Source organism: Eubalaena glacialis, chromosome 18, assembly GCF_028564815.1.
Source record: "Eubalaena glacialis isolate mEubGla1 chromosome 18, mEubGla1.1.hap2.+ XY, whole genome shotgun sequence".
Taxonomy (NCBI): Eukaryota; Metazoa; Chordata; class Mammalia; order Artiodactyla; family Balaenidae; genus Eubalaena; species Eubalaena glacialis.
Genome location: NC_083733.1, coordinates 20,047,435 through 20,066,790, shown reverse-complemented (window position 1 = coordinate 20,066,790; position 19,356 = coordinate 20,047,435). Strand labels below are relative to the sequence as shown.

Below are 19,356 nucleotides of genomic sequence, written 5' to 3'. Positions count from 1 at the left end.
GGAGAATGCGGGGGTGGGTCTGAGGAAGCCCCAAGCCAGCATCACTGCCAGTCGGAACAGCGAGGGCCTAAGCAGCCCCGGCAGCCAAAGTCCGAGGGTGAGGAGGAGACGGGAAGAGGAGGAAGGCGGGCGGAAGAGGGGAAAGAGGAGAGGAGAGCGGGGGCGGAGCGGGGGCGGAGCGGGGGCGGAGCGGGGGCGGAGCGGGGGCGGAGCGGGGGCGGAGCGGGGGCGAGCTCCCGCGCCCAGCTAGTCTGGCTCGGTTCTCCTTCCGCACAGTCGGGGTTTCCGTTTCCCTCCTGTGCGCAGGGTGAGAGGGAGCGAGGCCGAGCTCCGGCCGTCGCCGCCATGTGGCCCCCAGACCCGGAGCCCGACCCGGACCGCGAGCCTGCCGGCCGCTCCCAGCCCCGCGCGGCCCTTCCCGGGCTCCGCGCCCTCCTGCCGGCGCGCGCCTTCCTCTGCTCGCTCAAAGGCCGCCTCCTGCTGGCGGAGACGGTGAGTGCGGGCCCCCGGCCCCCTCCCGGCGGCGCCGAGACCCCTGCGGCAGCTCCCGCCTGCAGCTCCCGGGCGTGGGGCTAGGGGTGCCGCCTTCTGCACGCCCGGGTCCTGGCGCCCCGCCCGGCCGACGCCCCTCGCAGCCCCGCGAAGTTGGGCTGAGATCGGCAAACTTCCCCGGTTTGGGACGGGCTCGCTGAAGCTCAGCCGCGGGTCGGAGGCGAGGCGGGAGCCGCAGGGAAGCTTGGGGAGGGGGCCCCCGACGCGGCGGCCGGGCCCCTGGGAGCTCGGCCCAGCACTGTGTGACCTCCGGCGCCTCCGCCCTCTCTGGGCCCCTGGGACGGGCCGCGTCCCCGCATCTTCTGGCCTCCATCGCGGGCACCCCGCTCCGCAAAGGCTCTCGCCACGCCCGGGCCGGGCCTGGGAGGAATCGGCCGTTCGCGACCCCCAGGTCGGGGGCCAGGGTCGTCTCTCTGCTCCCTGGCCCGCTTTCTTGGGCTCAGGGAGGACCGGCCGGGCCTCGAGCTGCAGGGCGGAAGCCAGAGTGGAGTCCCGCCAGCTGGGAGGGGGGACCCCCGGGATTGGGTGAGGCCCGGGCCATACAGTGGGGGGCGCGCAGGGAGCCCACCCCCACCCAGGCTGCTGAGGGGCGGCCCAGCGGGGTGACTTCATCCCCCTCCTCCTCTCCCTCGCTAGGATCCAGCCGTCCCGCCCCCGCTGAGCTCCTTCCTCCTTCCCGCACCCGCCCCCCCCACCAGGCCCATCAAGAGGCCTTTGTCCTCGGGACACTCCGAAAACTCCCGCACTGTCGGCCTGTGGGGTTGGGGTTTGGTGCTGGGCCTCTGTGGAGGGAAGGGAAGAGGCCCAGCGGAGGGGAGGCGGGGTAAGAGTGGAGCACTTGTTACTTAGATTTACAGCAATTTGATAATCTGTCATTATTCCCACTTCGCAGACAAGAAAGCTGAGGCCCGAGCCTCTAGGGGATTTGACGTGGGTCAGTTGAGGGCCAGGGGACAGCAGGGATCAGAGAGAGGAGGGTTCTGCCCCAGCCTCTCCTTTGTACCACCCAGGGCAGATGGCAGGAGGCCGTCCTACCACCTCCTCTGCCTCTGGGGTCAGCCCAGAGGTCACCAGCCTAGCACCTGCTGGACTCCCAGATGAGGCATCAGGGTCCAGGACTCGCAGCTCACACTCCAGGGAGTTGCCTCCTGGTTGGCCACACAGCCCCACTTTGGAGATTGATGGGAGCCACTTTTTCGGAGAAGCCTTGAATCCACCATCCCCTGAGGGGACCCCAACCACACCCCCACTCAGGCCCACCTCATGGGTGGAGGGGATGCTGGCCAGAGCCTAGAGGAGGCCCTTGGCAAAGCTGGGCGCCAAGAATCTAGGTCTAGGAGGATGAAGTGGGGAGGAAGGACGGATGAGGAGTGGGCACTGAAGACGCAAGGGGAGCCACTGGAGGTCACTCCTGCCCCCCTCCGGTCACCTCTGGCTGCCCCCAGGCCCAAGCAAGTGGGGAGGCTGACATGGGCAGGAAGGGGGAGGAAGTTGCCACCAGGAATCAGGGAATGAGGAAACAGAATCGAGAGGGGGATCCCCAGAATCAGGCTTTGGGGGTAGGGGACAGGAAAAGGAGGGACAGAACAGCCTTTGGCAGAGGAAGTAGAGGATAGGGCCAGGCCAGAGTCCTGTGGCCTTGCCTTCCTGGGAGGCCCTAGCAGCCTCTCAGCCCATCTCTACACCTTATTTTCCCATCTGTTCAAGTTGGGCTCAGCTACCTCCATTGTCGTGTCAGACCAGATATGGGTGCTCTGCAGCTCATTTGTCTGAAGCTACCACAAGGCCTCCTGTGGGGCATCTGGGTGTCATCCCCACATAGCCCCCTGGCCCACTCTGAGCTACTCAGCCATGGACCTGCTCAAACCCAGCCAGAGTGACCAAAACCAGGACAGATAAAGGCCAGCAACCACAGGGCAGTGTTGCTTAAGACTCCAGATGTGGAGTCAGCCAGGCCAGAGTTCAAATTCTGATGCCCTCTTACTAGCTGTACGACACTGAGCACAGCACTTCATCTCCCTGAACCTCACTCTTCTCATCTGCAGAGTGGGCTGTGAACGGCACCTGGTGCCTGGGTGGTGGTGAGGAGCTGAGGACGCCCCACAAGCCTCAGCAGGCACTGGTCGAGCGAACAGCCCCATCATCCCCGGCTGCTCTTCAGAGCACACGGGGCAGCAGAACTAACCCGGGGCCTCGGCATCCTCGAGCATCAGTTGCCACCCACAGTGTGTGGACAGGGCTGCAGGAAACACTTTAATCCTTAATCAATTCCTCATTACAGTTTGCCCCACCTTTCACAAAGGCTGAACAAATGATGCAGCAGGGCATGAAGTGTCAGTGTCACCACTCCCTCTCCTGGATGTTTTCTCCTTATTGTGAAAATTTGCAAATATACCAAGAAAAAACCCCATATACCCACCACCTAGATTATACTATTTGCTTTATCACATATCTATCTGTCCATCAATCCGTTTTATTTTTTGATGCATTCAAAGTAAATTGCAGACATCAGTACATTTCAACTCTGAATACTTCAGCATGCGTATCATTAACTAAAGCGCCACATTTGTGTACTGTTTTTCAGGTAAATTTTTCATTCAAGCACAAATCTTGGGTGTTGGGTGTAATTTTCTGAAACTGGCTCCTGCTTAGTGGACTGCCTTTGAGACGGCTTGGGTTTGATTTTCCCGTTGGGCACCATCTGACTTGGGTGGATTCTGCCATAGAGCCTCTGGGGCAGGTGGGAGTGGCGCAGCCCCAGGAGGCAGCTTCCTGGGGGGTTGGACGCAGGAGAGGCTGGGGCTTCCTGACTGGGTCCCGGCAGGGAGCTGGCCTGAGATCAGGATGCAGAGCCATGCCCAGAGGCACTGGGGGCAGCACGGGTGTGCGTCTGATGGAGTTCTAATCGTGCAGCTGCAGGACTGGGCAGGTCACTTCACCTGCTGGAGCCTCCTCTAGTCCTGCCTGCAGGGAGGGGCTGTGCACGGGCTCTGACTTCTCCCTCCCCCACCTCCCAGGGTCTCTCCTTCATCACCTTCGTCTGCTATGTGGCGTCCTCAGCATCCGCCTTCCTCACTGCGCCCCTGCTGGAGTTCCTGCTGGCCCTCTGCTTCCTCTTTGCTGATGCCATGCAGCTGAACGACAAGTGGCAGGGCTTGTGCTGGCCCATGATGGTGAGGGCTGGGGCCCCGGGAGGAAGGGGTTGACTGGCCATCACGGAGAGGTGTGCATTTCGGCCCTCACCCTTTCTTCAATGCACTGGAGGGGCCATTTGCAGTTGGTTGAACCTGGTGGGTAGGCCTGGCCTCGGATGATCCAGGCCCCACCACACGGCAGCCACATGACCCAGGGCAGGTTGCCCTGCCTCCAGGGCCTCCAGTGTCCCTCTGTGAGGCTACGAACCCCAGACGGCATCCTCCCCCCTCACCATCAGGTGGCGCTGGTGTTCCCAACTGGGCCCATCGGCATGAGTCTTAGCCGCAGGAATTCTAGCCATTTCCACATGGGGCAGGGCCGGTTAACTGAGGACTTGCAGGGCTTACCCAGATCTCAGCCACCTGACAACTCGTTTTATCACCTGGGAGGGCCCAGAACCCCATCCCGGACTTTGCTGTATGAAATGGGTAAGAGAGAAGGGACAGGAAAGGCTGCACTTGAACTCTGGTCTCTTGACTTCATAACCAGCATTCTTCCTGATGGGCTGCACCCCGTCCCCATTTTAGAGACCGGTAGACAGAAACCATGATACATAAATGATCTGCCACAAGTATGTGGCAAAGCAAGGTCTGGGGCCAGATCTCCCTATCGGAGAGCCAGAGGGAGCAGTGACAAGATTTCCAACTTCTCCCTCCCCGCCAAACGGGGAAGTCTGCATCTGGGCCAAGCCACAGGGCGAGCTGCAGCCTGGTCCGTACCCTGTTGTCCACCTGGCAGAGGACGGCAGCCTACAGGGGGCCACTGGGCAGGGGTGGGGTGGAGGTCAGGGGAGGACCAGGGAGTGCAGGTGGGGCCAGGAAGAGGGGGAATGCCGTGGACGCTGGACCTGGGGGCCGGGTGTCCAGGCTGCCAGACCCATCCTCCCCTGACAGTGGGATTCCGGCCCTGTTCTTGGCACACAGTGCCCTTCTGAGCCCCTCTCCCCTGCCTCGGCTCCCAGCGGCTCCCTTCCCATGCTGTGCCCCACTCCAGGGAGCTCAGGGCGCTGTGACCATGCCCCTCTCTCCCCAGGACTTCCTACGCTGTGTCACAGCGGCCCTCATCTACTTCGCCATCTCCATCACAGCTGTGGCCAAATACTCGGACGGAGCTTCCAAAGCAGCCGGGGTGAGTAGCCACTCTACCCCTGGGAGGGGGGGATGCCCAGTGATGCCCCACTCAAGTTCACCCCACTCCTAAGTGGGTGGCCCTCTTAGCTTCTTGGGCATATTCTGCCTCTGCCTAGGTACCTTGGACTTTCACGTGGATCTCAGCGACTCCACTGTCCTCTTATTGGAGATTTACTCTGCCCAGAGTTTGAAAAGGCTGTTTGCCAAACCAAGTTAACAGCTCGTTTTCCTCTCTGTCGTTAACGGGAGGGGTCTGTGTCCGCCAATCTGAGCTACTTATCCAAGCAGATAAAGACAAAGCTATGCGGATGGGGCAGCGGCTGCTCCGGCTGGCCCTCCCCATTCCCAGGCTCCCAGCCCCTGATGACGCGTCCCATTCCCCCTGTCCCCTGTATCGCACAGGTGTTTGGCTTCTTCGCCACCATCGTGTTTGCAATTGACTTCTACCTGATCTTTAACGATGTGGCCAAATTCCTCAAACAAGGGGACTCCGCAGATGAGACCACAGCTGACAAGGCAGAAGGTAGGTGGCCACCCTGTGGGTCCCACCAGGGAACCCAGCGCATCACCTGGAACGGTTGATGCAGGGGCCCTGCTCTCCCCTGGGGACACTTGGCTAGTTTGAGGCTGGAGTAAGAGCATTTCCTCTCTCCCCACGGGCAGGACGTGTTTTCACAGCCTGGTTCTCCTATCCCTTCATGCGGCACTGATCATAAAGCCGGTCCCCTCTGGGGAGCACAGGATTCCCCAGGGCCTCAGCCTTTCCAGGAGGGGCAAGCTGAGGGCACGCCCGGCACCTCCTCCTCATGAAACCTTCCCTGACGAGCCCCCAGGACGGCCAGTCACTCCCCTTCAACTCCCTGGACGCCATCCACTGGGCTGCAGCGTGGCCGCCTGTCCCACAGCAGCGCCCCCGCTCCCCAGTCTCGCCTGCCCCCAGCTCAAGGGCCAGCGAACCAAGCTCTCATGCTTATCCGCAGCGCCCAGGCAAACACAGTCAAGCTCAGGCTTGTTTCACTTTTTAGATCCAAAGAAAGTACCACAGACTTTTTGGCCCCTCAAGCCATCCTTCAGCTCAGAATGGCTGTTGTATCATTACCTGATTTAAAAAACAAAAACAAAAAAAAATCCCTGCAAGTTGGATGGCTGGTTTTTCCATCCATGACAGCAGCCATACCAACGTGTCACATCCTCGGGGTGCATGCACCCAGCTGGGGGCCCTATAGTGGTGCATCCAAACTCCAAGCTGGTTTGGAGCTTGTGATCTCCCTCAGGCCTTCCTCAGCCACAGCCCAGGGCTCTCCTGCCCGGGGAGGCCACCAGAGGAGGTGGAGGTCCCTGCCCAGGGGGCAGGAGTCACAGGGGCGGTGGAGGCTCCAGCACAGAAATGCCGGGAAGCCCAGGAGCCGACCTGGGACCGAGGGCCCAGGCCATTTACCTGCCCCTTCCTCTCCACACCCCCAGGCAGGCTTTAAATGGAGAGGCAGATGTCAGCTTCCTGCAACTGAGTAAATCGGATGTTTGGCTCAGCACCAAACTCCCCCAGCCTGGTGCCCCCTGATCCCTCGCGGCCCTTCTGTCAGCCTCTGTTGACCCGAACACCTACAGAGGCTGCCATGTGCTGGGCCCTAGGGATGTGCACACGGGCAAGGCCAACTACCTGCCCTCAGGGAATTCAGCCCAGACAGGAATTAGACCCAGAGACAAAGTGGTGATGTACACACATGGCATAAACGGGGGCACGAGGAGCCCAGAGTAGATGTCAACCGTAACAGTACAATGAGAGCTAACAGAGGTAGGGATGAAGCAGCTGAGGGAGCACCCACCCTATGTGCCAGCTAGGAGGCTGTGGAGGTGACCCCATTGCTGGGTTTTGATGGATGTATATGAGTGTGCAGGCAGAAGAAATGGGACAGGTGGAGGGAAGACAACAGAGTATAAAGGGCAGGTGCTCCCGTCCAGGTGAGGTGTTTCTCTGGAACAGGTGGTCGCGTCCTGTGAGGATCAGCAGTGACATGTGGCTGGACAGAAAGACAAGGGGGGGCTTTTGAGGGGCCTGCAGGCCCTGCCTTGGAGTTGGCTTCTCTCCACTGAGTGCCTGCTGTCCCCAGGCAGGGGACACTGAAACTCCTGGGGCAGGGGAGATTGAAACTATGAAATGGCTAAAAAGAAGCTTCCTGATTTTCCAGTATGTTTTAGTTTCTTGGGCAATAGCTAGCCCCATCTTGACCTGCTGAACTGCAGGTTGGGGGGCAGATATACAACCCTGACACCTCCAGGTGAGAACAGCCCAGGCAGATTTGGGAGGGCCTGGAGCCCCAGAGCAAGGGGCATCTGGGCTCCCCACCTCCATTCGACTGCACCCGGAGGGTCCCAAGCACTCGATGGTCCTCACGCCAAGCAGACACCACCCACAGTGCCATCAGCTGCGGGAGCGGCCTGAGCCCCGGGTTCCAGCCGCCAGTGCCTCCCCAGAGACGGCTCCCGGGCACCGCTGGCCCCGAAACTCCTGCCAAGCATCCTCTTTGCTTTCCTTTCAGAAGAGAATTCCGACTCTGACTCCGACTGAAGACCCGACCTGCCCTGGCAGCCTGAGCCACGCAGGCCTCCGTTCCTGCACCTTCTGACCATGCTGGCTGGCCGGAGTGTGGCCAGGGGACCGTGTGTGTTGGGAGGGAGGCTGTGACTTCTCGAGCAGCAGCGGGAGTTGCTGACGGAGCAGGCCTCCTCACAGCCCCAGGGTGACGTTCCTGAGCCCGGCATACATGATGGCACCCCTTGGCTTAGCACTCTCCAGCCTCTCTGCTCGTGAGGGCATCGTTCCGCCACTTCTCGTTTCTGTCCCACAGACCTTAAGCCCTTAAACCTCTGCCAAAAATAAGCACAAGGGGACAACGCAGATAGAGCCTTGTTATACCATCCCAGGAAGCACTTCACGCTGTGGTGAGTGCGGGGGAGAGACAAGGCACAAACCGGCGGAGGGCCGTCCCCTGGGCCCCAGTGGTTTCTGTCTGCATCTGGTGCCCCTGCTCCCGGCAGGCATCTTGTGGAGAACGATGCTTCCAAGATTCTTTTGTTCAAGGAGCAACAGTTCCCTCTTCATTCTTGAAGCAGGGAGAAAACTGGCCTTTGCTGTATGATCTAGGAGAGAGTGGGTCCCAGTGCCCATGAGTGATACCTTACACCCTTGGAGACCGTATCTTCTTCAGATGACATGCCTCTTCTGGGTCTAAGACTGTTTCAAGAAGAGCTCGTAGACTAGCTTACCAGGTCCAAGAGATCGAGGGCTCCAAACGACAAAGTGGCAGTGACAGCCCCCAGGGCAGCTGGGCAGGCCCAGCCAAACCCTGTCTTTCCCTGGGCCGTCAGCAGGCGAGAGGCTCTCGGGCCCTCAGGACAATGTGCTTCTGAGCACCTGACCCTCACGAGGGGCGAGACGTGCCTTCTGTATTCACCTAAGGACCTTATTATGCTGTGCATGTATCTTCAATGGGATTTTGTAACTTTATAATTTTTTTTTTTTTTTTACACAAAAGCAGCTTCTTAAATGGCATTTCCTGTGACCCAAGAGGCCTTGTGAATGAGCCAGAGTTCTGGACCCACGTTTTGGGCATTTGTAATCTTTGTTCTTCTCTTGCATGTGAATCTCCTACCCTGAAAAAAGCCATAATGGATTAAATCAGACTGACTTCCTGCTTGGAGTGTGTGTGTTTGAAAAAAACCTTACACACCCGGAGCAACGCTGCCGGGTGTCATGCGTCAGCACAGAGTGGTCCCATGCGCCGTGTGGATCCTGGCAGCTCCAGGTTACAGCAATGATGCACGCGCACTTGCTCCCCGCCAGGCCCCCGCTAGGCGTCTGCACGTGTACTCTACACTTCACACAATCCTCTTTCACAGTTCAGGAAACTGACGGAAGGTTCGGTGACTTGCCCAGGTCCTCACAAGAGGCCCAGGATCTCACCCACACATCAGGCTAACGTCCCGTGGTAAGTCAGCGCTTTGGCCCCGGCGATGGAAAAGGATCGAGGCATTCTGCCCCAACTTTCACACACAGTGTGTTCTGAAAACACGTATGAAAGTGGACTGTGCAGAAGCCGACGGGCCTGTGGGTGTGGCCCCAACTCGCCAGGCCCAGCCAAGCCGCCTGTGGACAGCCACACCGCGGAGTCCTCACCCCCAACTGTGGCTGTGTTCAACCCCCGCCCTACGGGCCTGTTTCAGGATCCGGGCCACAGCCTTTGAAGAGGCGGGAGGCGAGGCAGAGCGAAGAAAGAGATGATACTGTTTTTACATGTCCGTTTATTAAACAAGAACTCCTTCATGACAATTTAATACAGCATTTATTAGCGATTAGTGTTGAGAAAATTATTTCCCTCTACATACAAAAATACAGATTTGAACACTATGAAAACAATCAGGACAAGTACCGTGAAAAGTTGGTCCTTCAAAAGAAATAAAGAGGGAAAACTGAGGGCAGCACGAGGCTTTGTCTGCTGTCAGGGACAAACCAACAGGAGCAAAGGCTTTGGGGCCCCCAAACCACTCCAAATGGATAGAGTCAAACCTGGGAGCCTGTGGGAGCCGGGTGGTGCCCACCCCAGGGCATCCACACCAGCTTCAAAAGCCAGGATGGGAGCTCTGACCTACCAACAGCATAAACCAAAGTTTGCCATACAGGCGTCACCTCAGGTCACCCCGCAGCTGTGTCTCCACTGCTAAAGGAAATAGACTTTTAAGAAGCAAAGTGTAGTAGTTGTTAAATTAACATGACCCCTCTCCCAAGTACCACTGGGCCAAGTACCGAGTAATCACATGGGAATTATCAGCCATCTGACTCTACTTCCTTTGTTAGAAAATAATGACACATTCCGACCCTTCAAAGCAACAACAACAACAAAAAAAGCTACAGTTGTATGTTTTAATAAATCCATTCCTTCATTTTAAATGGGCTCAGCTAGTTTACTCAAGACTTTTCTTGACCAGACATAACTCAGTCCTGCAGGGGTGGGAAAGCAAAAGGAGCAGCCGGCGAGTCCTCTGTGTCTTAATTTCATCAAGCTTGTCACAGCAGGGAATCTATTATGTTTGGGCGGGAAACCAGGAAGGGCCACAGAACCTACCCAGGGCATCCACAAACCAATCTGAGATCCGAGTGGAAGGTGAGCCCGAGACCAGCAGAGATTCCCCCCCCCCCGCCCCACCCCAGCACGTCTCACGCGGGCAGAGGGAGGCTGGCCAAGGCGGAGGACGGCGGCCTGAGCTGATCTGGAAGACAGACACCAGCCAGAGAAAGGGCTTTTTTCACCATTTTAGACCCAAAGAAGGGGAAGTCAGAGCACCAAGAATGTTATGTTCTTTTTTTATGGAACCACTTTCCTCTTACTGTTTGAGATGAGCGGTGGCTGTTCAAACTGAAAAAGTGGTTAAAAAATGCCGAATGCAGTTATACTGATCAATAACTACTTCACAGAAATATATTCTCACTCTCAGGCTGTTTAAATAAGTAGAAACGAGATGTTGGGGAGAAAGCAGCAGAAAACAAGACAGGAAAAGCCGGGGGTTTGGGGTTTTTTTTTTTTCTTCTTTTTTAAAATATATAATGAAGTTTAAAGGGAAAACGACCAAACCTCAAAACCAACATTGCTGGAAGCAATATTGAAAGGACACAATCTAAAATCATGCTACAAAAATAGTGTTATCTTGTTTAACTAAATGTACATCTTTTTTTTTCAATTCCATGATTGACAAGAGTGTTCATGTGACTGACACACGGAAGGCACCAAAGGTGAAGTGATTATTATTTGTCTTAAAATATACAGACATAATTACCTACTTTGGGAGAAGAAAAAATACAGTCATACCTGTAATAAATAGTTAAGTGTTTTTGCCACGGGTTCCTGAACCCCTACAAATTTCAACATATACAAATAGTTTCGACCCCTAGCATTCTTTTAGAGGAAACTACATCAGAATCAAGTTATGAAAAGCACTGGTTTTATCCACATACGTCAGTTTCATCATGAGGCAGGATTTGAAAACTCGGTTTTAAACGGGTTACGGAGTGACAGAGTTGGAAGCAGGCGAGAGGCCTTAGCGGCCTGGGCCAGTCCCGGGAGGCGGCACAGGCATCCTGCCCTCACGCTCCCCCAGGAACCCTTGGACCAGCCAGTTCTCCCTCCAAGCACCGAATATCTGCCTTCCTCACATCTGCAGAAAGGAGAACAGAGTTGAAACTTGCAAAATCAATTCTGGAACACGCAGGAAAGCAAAATGGCCCACGAAGGGAAGCACCCAGACCCGGCCCTGCCTGCGTGGACACCAGGCCCCCATGCTGTCCTCGTTTCCTGACCATCCCTTCAGGTGGCTTTCCTGATAAAAGGGGTGCTTCCTACCGGGTTTCAGCAGTGTCCTCCAAAGACGACTCAGATTGGATAGTTCCAGGCTATTACTGAAACCCGTACAAACCAGTGTCAGATCAATTGTGTCATGCGTTCTCTCCTCGGAGGTGCACTTATGAAAAGAAACTTTGGGCCTCTCCCTAATCCCACCAACAAAGCTGATTAAGGTCATTTGAGACAAGTTCCTACTCTAAATTAGAACCATGAAAGTTCTGATGTAGCTCACTAGAGTCCAGGCTATTAACCCCTTAATGAAGGCTCTCGGCCTTGTGTAGAATGCATCCCAAAGAAAACACAACACTCCAGGGTGTCTAGATAGCGAGTCACCCAAATTAAAGTCTTGGCATAAAAACTAGACAACAAACTAACCCTGTGAAAAAGATAGACGATTGAAGGATCCATAAACTAAACTTTATTCTAGGCAAGTTGCCACTGATTTACTCAGCGGACTTACGGGTAATTTTTTTCTTTACTTTTATGTTTATAGAATAATAAAAACTAGAAAGGAAAAAATAAATCCCCAAGGTTGATAAATTATATCCAAATGGAATAAGAATCTAGACCAAAGGAAGGGAAACTATATCAGAACCCACCCCTCTGTGTCAAGCCTAAAAGTATATAAATGCCATTTACTGGTGTGAAGAAAAGTTAAACATTCAACTTTGAGAAGAAAATTCTTCTAGATCTAACAGATATCGAGGGTATTTTCTTTCAGAGACAGTTTCTAAATAAAAGAAATGTAAAGAGCCAGATATTTCAAATTACCTTCTCAACCAGACAGTTATGATTTCAGCGATATCTGCTAAGAGAAGAAACAGGAGATTTTATAGAGCCAGGAGCGTTTACAAAGCTCAAGGCAGGCAGTGTTAGGCCTGCATCCTCTCTGAGGGGCACCCAAATCAGAATCCGAGTCACCTATCCAGACCTGTGAGTCCCCAAACTCACACTAAGAGCCCAGCGCCAAGGCACGCTGTTCCCCACGCTGGCTCCCGCTCTCAGGTGGGCTCCAGCACACAAGACCTTGCTTTTCCAAAGAGGGCAGGAAGTACCCTGGGTGGGTAACCATATCCAGTGCTCTTGACAGGCCCACGGCAGACGGTCTGAGCCTCCCCCTCCTTCCTCTCCCCTCCCAGACCCACCCCTGCTCCCACTTCACCGGCTGTCGCCTAGCTGGTCCTGGGAATGGTTGCTGATGAAATAAGAGGGAGCCCCTGAGTTCTGCGAACTTCACTAGGAGCCAGAAAAGTGTCTGGAGACCTCACACGCTAATGGCAGTCGCTGGAGCAGGAAGCAACTTTTTATTTCGCTTGAGACAGTCAATCGGCAGCAGCCTAGAAGGTGTTTTCACCTTTTGCTACCTGTGTAATGTCATATTTTCCTGTAAACCAGAGGTGGAGAAAATGACAATCTGGCAGTGGCACGAAGACTTCATGGTTGCTTTGTTTTGAATGTGGACGGCACAACGGGACCCACTTCAGTCATCACGGCCTCCCAGAATCACTACAGGGGCCCACATGTTGTCTCCACACTTTATTCATCCGTTAGGACAGATTCTAAGAACAACCCACAGAACATCTTGTACAGCCCGAGATTAGGAACTTGGTCCGCCTTTTAAACACGTGGAGAGGCGAGGGGTTTCTTCCCAAACAGCACATGTGAGTCTACAAGAAAAGGTGAGCTTGGGCCACACACACCTGAAACAGGGAGGGGTTATTCAAGGGTCATTCACTGCAAGCAAGAATTCACATACATGTGCAGACAAAAGGGTTAGTGCTTCATCTCCTCAGAGGCCGCATGTGGCTTAACCCAAGATTGAATCACTAAGAAAGCTTCGAAGAAAGGCAGATGCAACTGCAAACTTTAAAAGAGTAGGAATGTTTTCAACTGAGTCACAAAGCTCTCTCCAGAAGCATCCGACACAGGGTGGGGTCGGATACACTCCATGCCTGCCCATGGGCATGAGCCTTTAGCCAAGGGGCAGTGATGGTGCCCAAAGGGCAGGGGGTGGCATCCACCTTCCAGAGCCGAGCTCTCAGAACCAGGCTGTGTCCTTGGCTTCCCTGGGGCCAGGCCGGGCTTCGTCCACGCTGGCACTTTGGTTCAAGTTGCCATGGAAGACATGGCCATTGGGACTGGGCAGGCTACTACATTCTTGCCTTTCTGTGGGCAAAGGGAATCTCTCGGACGACTGTTGCTGTAGAGTGAAAATCTATTTTCTTTGCTTTAAATCGAACTTCTGTTGTGAGATTTTAATCTGTAACTGTCTTTGTCTTTCCCCGGCTTCATATGGAGCCAACAAGTATCTTTAGGCTCTCGTGATTAGAATCTCCCTGTATGAAAGGGAAAAGGTACTTACCCCTGCCCCACCCCATGCCTTCAGCAGTGTGAAGGGAGGCTAAAGGAGAATCAGAGAAAAGAAAAAATACCGCATCAACCAAATCGATGCCAGGATAAACTTTCTCTGAAGATGTCAGTGTTTGCATCCATCTAAAACCACCAGAGTTTCCACCAAATGCTTGAGGGTTTCAACCATCCAGTCTCCAGGAACAAATTCAAACATACACAAGTCTGGCACCAACTATGAAAGCCAATATCATCCCACCAGAAAATTGAGAAACACTAAGATTGCCTCAGCCTCAAAAATGCCCCAAACCAAACTGACATGGGTCCATATTGGAACTATTAAATGCAAAAATAAGCTTCCTTCAGTTTGCAAAAAAAAGTCCTTTTAAGCCCCCCAAATCTAGATTGTCTTGTCTGTACAGAGACAACGTGCAGGTGTCTTTCCATTCACACTGGACAACCATATTCCTTCCTTCTCACCACACTGCCACACGTGACAGGACTTATGACTCTGCATCACACCAATTTGCATACCTGGCCACTTCCGGTTGTAGTGGGAGCTTATTAAATATAAAGAAATATATTTACAAAAACCATGGGAGAGTCTCATGGCACAAAGGACATTAAATAGTTACAGGGGAATAAATAATTCCAAGATTCTAACACTAAGATGCAAATTATTCAATAATTCCTAAGTGGCCTATGGCACAAGGTGTCACCACTTTTTATCATCTATCGTGGCCGATGGCACAAGGTGTCACCACTTTTTATCATCTATCAGCGTTTACAACTGCGATGGGCTTCAGAACCGTTCCTTGCAGCTGACAACACATCCTCAGGAGGCCAATAGGCTCCTTTCAACCAGATGATAAACTGGTTTTACTGAAGTGACTTGGGAAAATTTGGGCAACAACCCTGCCTGAACAGTCTTTTTTTCAATCTCACTTCAAAGGCGGCTTTTTTATTGAGGCCAAGTAACATGAGTCCCAGCAGGAGATTTCTGATACAGTTCAGGGTGGTCCTTCTAAGTGGGCCCCATTTAATGCAAGGCTGAGTCTTTGTGACCCTGTTTTTAAATGGAACTCTCAGAGGGAGATAAGCCCCATTTTGACTAAGCATATACACTCAACAAATGCAAAATAAATACATAAAATGAACAGATAAAATCCAGATGTCATAATCTCCTCAAAAATCACTACACATAATAGGTACAGAGTTTGTGAAGCATGGTTTGTACTGCCTCACAACATCCATGGGAAGAGGGCTCCGTCAGACCCGCTGTGACCAGGCCTGGCTGCCCTCTGCGGGAACAGAGGGAGGGGAATTACCGCCTGATGAGCTGGGTCTGCACCTGCAGCCCACGGCCCCTGAGCAGACCAGGGGCTTGAACAGGTGACCTGGGTCACGGCCCTGGAAAGGAACTGCAGCAGAACTCAGATTGTATGGGATGTTCAGTTCAGGGGGCCCGAACCCCGACCCTTCAGAGACAGCACAGTACCATTTCCTGCGGAATCCCCAGCCAAGCAGCGCTACCTGATCAATCTACCCGCGCGGGGAAATCAGACGCTGCTCTGCTATGCAGAACGTAATGCCATGTGTGCACAGCTGGACATTTCTCACACAGGCTCTGCTCGCCCCACCCCCAGACCCAGACCCTCTCTCTCGTTAACACTGCATGCTGCTGAAGCTGTAAACACTCACTAGGACAAGATCCTGGGGACTCTCCACGTTAATGCAAAATCTTCCCACCAGCAGTAAGCGTTTTTTTCCTCGGTCAGGGAGAAACACAAAATATTAGAGCTAGAGTGAGGTTTGTAAACATTAAAAACAGTTCAGAGTGAAAACCTGACACGTTAAAACAATTTTTCTATAAAAGATACAATTAGTCTCGAACAGAAAAAAAATAAAAAACTACAGCATCGTAGGGGCTCATTTAACTCAGTCACCACAATAATCGTCACTTTATCGAGAATCAGTTCAAAACCTTACATAACTGGAACTTTCCCCGACAGATTCCAAGATTGACATTTATGGTTACGACCCTGAGGCACAGGGATGACCGTGCCTCTGAAACATCAGTTAAAGGGTGTGTCATGGTGCAGATTCAAGTATTTTCAAATCCTAGACAGATCTACTCAGAATCACTCTAGAACTCTTCTCAGGCATTTGAAAATCAGTGCACACCCCTAAAATAGAGGTGTGTCCCCACCTGTGGTCCATGATGCCAGCAAATGGGCAAGGGTTCGGGCTGGGGAAACGGACTGTATTTCTTTCGTGGCTTTTACCTGAGAAGGTAAAATGACTGAAAATCTGCAGTCCAGCCTCAAAGTATTCAGGAAAGGGAGGAAACTGGAAAAAAGATGGTCCCCACATTCCTGGAGGAGAATCTGAGATTCAGGGAGGTGATTCATTTGAGGAAGCATCAAGGGATTTCTCAGCAGGGTAGGAAACAAATGGTGACCCTCCCACAGGTCAGCAGTGCCGCGGCGCCGTACCAAGAGGATGCCAGCTTTTCCCACCGCCCCCCCCGCCCCGCAAACCCCAGACCCAGTGAAAAGCTCCGCCAGCACACCCACCGCCAAGACCCTCGGTGTCTCACGTGGCTTTCCAGGCTTGTGCTGGTGTCTCGATGCCCCGGGCGTGGAAAACAATGGGGAGAGGGGGATCCTGGCAGCGAGACTAAAGCTGACCTGGGGCAGCTATGGGAGCTGCCCAGGAATCACTGCTCACCGACTGTTCCAACCATGTACCTTCATTCCTTGATTCCCACCCCCCTCCTAGCAGCCCCCATTTAATCCAAAGTCCTGACTTGTCACAAATACATATGACAGGGTGGCTCAGAGTCAGACGTGAAGCCTGTGCTCAGGGACAGTGAAGTGGACACTGCAGCCTGTGAGGCCAGCGGCTCCCAGGGCCACCAAACCGGAGGATCTGGGCACCTGTCCCACCCACCTCTTTCTGAACAGCTGGGCACGGGGCTCCCTGCCTCAGGCACCCGCCACAAGGGCCACTGTGAAAACCCTTTCCCAAAATGAACTTTTACCAAGGAGGACAAAATTCAACTTAGTCACATGAAAATCTGACGTGATGAGGGACAGAAAAACTTGATTGAAAGGACGGGCACGAGGAGCAGAGGGAAGAGGACTCTGGCACGTCCTCACGTGTCCAGGCGCTGGATCTCGGGCCGGCTGTCCACGTCTCTGGACTCCGTGCGGGCGCGGATGTAGTCACTGGCGCTCTGCTGGCGGAGGCTGACCCTCCACTTCTGCGCGGCCAGGAAGGCGCTCACCGCGTGCGCCGCGGTTGCCAAGAAGCCGAATATCTACGAGACACAAACCCGGTTAGTCCACGGGCACGTCAGCCGTCTGCGGGGTCTCTGGGCAGCTTACAGTGAGCCGAGCTGCGGCAGCTCTCCCAGCTCTAACCCCAACATGCAGCCCCGCTGAATGTTCAGCTTGTCATGGCCAAGTTCATAGTCGTGTGACCCACAAAAAGGCAGCCTAAGGTCTCTTTCAAAGTATTCTGGATCTACAAGGAAACAGGTCACAGAAGTGCCTCTTTTACAGACCTTCATGACACTGGTCCTCGGGGGAAAATACAATGTAGATGAAACACCGTGAGATGAAAAATCAGGGTCTCGCTGTGTGAGCCCCAAATCAAACCGCAAGACCTGACATTCCAAATCACAGCCCCCAGCCCCCACCCGCTATGCAGCTGCCGCTCACCTGGGCAGCTCTGGGTGGGCAGCTCCAGGGTGAGAAGCAGTGGAGTTTTAATGATAAGATAATGACTGATGAATCTACTGACTGATACCTTGGAGAGCTAACAGTTTAGCATTTTTAATAAACCTTTTAACCATCCCCCCCAATTACAAAAGTGCTACATATTCTTTGCAAATACAGAACAATAAGGAAATGCAGAGCACAGAGGGAGAAAGTCTTACATTGTCTGGCCCCGTCCTCCCCACCCCCACCCCGCATTCTGCAAGACTGCATCTGCTTCATTAACACCCCATCCCGGCAGGGAAGGCCCTTAAAAGCAACACCACTAACAGACATCCAGGGCTCCATTGGGAAGAGACTAAAGCAGAAGTTCTCAAACCTGAGTGTGCATCTGAGAGCTTGTTAAAACACATTTCTGATTCGGCAGCTCTGGGGGAGGCTGAGAAGGGCATTTCTAACACGTTCCCGGGTGATGCTGAGGCTGCTGTTCCAGGGATCACACTTTAAGAACCGCAGCACTGAAGGAACTGGGACCTCCGCTGGCCCAGTAACAGTATCATTAGCAAAGAAAAAGCTAAAGGAGAAGGAGTAGGACACAGGCCAGGGGACCAGAGGAGCAAGTCACAGAAAGTGTACAAATCAGCCCTGTTTTAACCTGTTGAGTTCACTTACCACGGCAGCAATTTCTGCTCCGGTTTTGTGGTTTAAAGCAGCCAGTACAATGGAAGCAATAAAGAAAAAGAAAGTGCTGAGTCCAGTGTTGACCAAATCCTAAAGAATAAGATAAAATAAAATCACTTGAAAAGAATCATTTCATGCCTTGCCCTAAAAGCAACTGAAGAACTTTCTAAATAAAAAGCACAATACCCCGCCTCTCTGCTGGCTCCATATTTTAGTCTTGATGGCCCACGGGTATTGGTCACACAGAGGAAGGCAAAGAGGATAACAGTTAATGATGCTATTTGATAAATCACCACAGCAAAATCCACATTTTAACCAACCACGTCATGTTACCATTTCTTAATGACCTATTATGGAAACCAAACTGCTAACCCACAAGGACACGCACACTAATTACCCAAAACACATTCAAATCCTCTTGGCATGGATAAGAATGGACTGAAACTGGTGAAATCCCCTCATTCACTTGTGACATGTCAAGCACACTGTTTTCAGACCTGGAGAACACACTTAGCCAGGCCTCATGCTTCTCTTTCTCATGCACGGTCTTTCAAGTCTCCATGCTGCTAAAGCCTAGAGGATTTTCCCCTAAGCTTCTTGCAAAGCAAATCAGGTTACAAATCCAACGCTTCGAAGATTTAACTCCTGTCTTACTTGTCGAGAGGAACACAGCACAGTGATTAAGAATCACAGACAGATGAGGGTCCTAACTGACCATGACTGTGGACAAGCCACTTTGCCTCTCTGTGTCTTATATGGGCGCAGCCCCCCACCCCACCCCCCGGAGGTGCTTTAAGGATTGGGTGGAACAGCCCATGTGAAGAGCCGAGCATCGTGCCCAGCCCATGGGAAGGGTTCCCTGCACATCTATTGTTACTTCCGATATTACTACCTGGGCATTAGGCCCCCCACAAACTGGGCCATACCAGAGCGCCCCTGTGACCTCTACAGGGAAAGAGAATCCAGGCAAAATCCTCAACTGCTTAAGTGCCAGGTTGACTGTGCCATCAATACCAGGTGAGTCCTCCTGGCTGGGCTGGTTTCAGGGGCCATCTCCTCTTTAAAGATGGCAAAAGGCAGCATTCACATCATAACAGTCCTGAGCCTGTGCAGCGGGACCCTCCACGCACACACACACTCCTGGCCAGCGCTTCTGCACCGGCTCACAGAGAGCAGCAAAGTACTGACTACAAACTCTATTCAGAAATGTCTGCCAGCAGGGCAGTTTTCAGTGGTGACCAGTGTGAAGCCACGGGAAATTTTTCACAGATTCAAATCAGCAAGTGTTTAGTTACACCCAACTCTGGGTAAAGAAAAATATAGGGATATTAT

General features: G+C 53.3%; 2 protein-coding genes across 2 annotated transcripts in view; one reads left to right on the top strand and one right to left on the bottom strand.

Annotated features, from left to right (window-relative positions):
• Window positions 1-243: 243 nt before the first annotated feature.
• Window positions 244-9,230, top strand: CMTM3 (CKLF like MARVEL transmembrane domain containing 3). The gene is made up of 5 exons (XM_061174393.1): window positions 244-492; window positions 3,570-3,725; window positions 4,780-4,875; window positions 5,280-5,400; window positions 7,418-9,230. The coding sequence occupies exons 1-5, from the start codon at window positions 346-348 to the stop codon at window positions 7,444-7,446; spliced, it is 549 nt and encodes a 182-aa protein (XP_061030376.1). The 5' UTR covers window positions 244-345; the 3' UTR covers window positions 7,447-9,230.
• A 7,458-nt stretch (window positions 9,231-16,688) lies between these two features.
• Window positions 16,689-19,356, bottom strand: part of CMTM4 (CKLF like MARVEL transmembrane domain containing 4) — a 61,098-nt gene continuing 58,430 nt past the window's right edge. The window contains exons 3-4 of the mRNA XM_061174392.1: window positions 18,016-18,114; window positions 16,689-16,943 (exon numbers count right to left, since the gene is read on the bottom strand). Coding sequence (XP_061030375.1) covers window positions 16,779-16,943; window positions 18,016-18,114 — 264 coding nt within the window. The 3' untranslated portion in view covers window positions 16,689-16,778. The remainder of the gene's footprint in view (window positions 16,944-18,015; window positions 18,115-19,356) is intronic.

Coding starts and splice junctions, on each gene's coding strand:
- CMTM3 (XM_061174393.1), top strand. CDS start 346: ATGTGGCCCCCAGACCCGGAGCCCGACCCGGACCGCGAGCCTGCCGGC. Junction 493..3,569: donor GCCTCCTGCTGGCGGAGACG/GTGAGTGCGGGC, acceptor CCCACCTCCCAG/GGTCTCTCCTTCATCACCTT. Junction 5,401..7,417: donor CACAGCTGACAAGGCAGAAG/GTAGGTGGCCAC, acceptor CTTTCCTTTCAG/AAGAGAATTCCGACTCTGAC.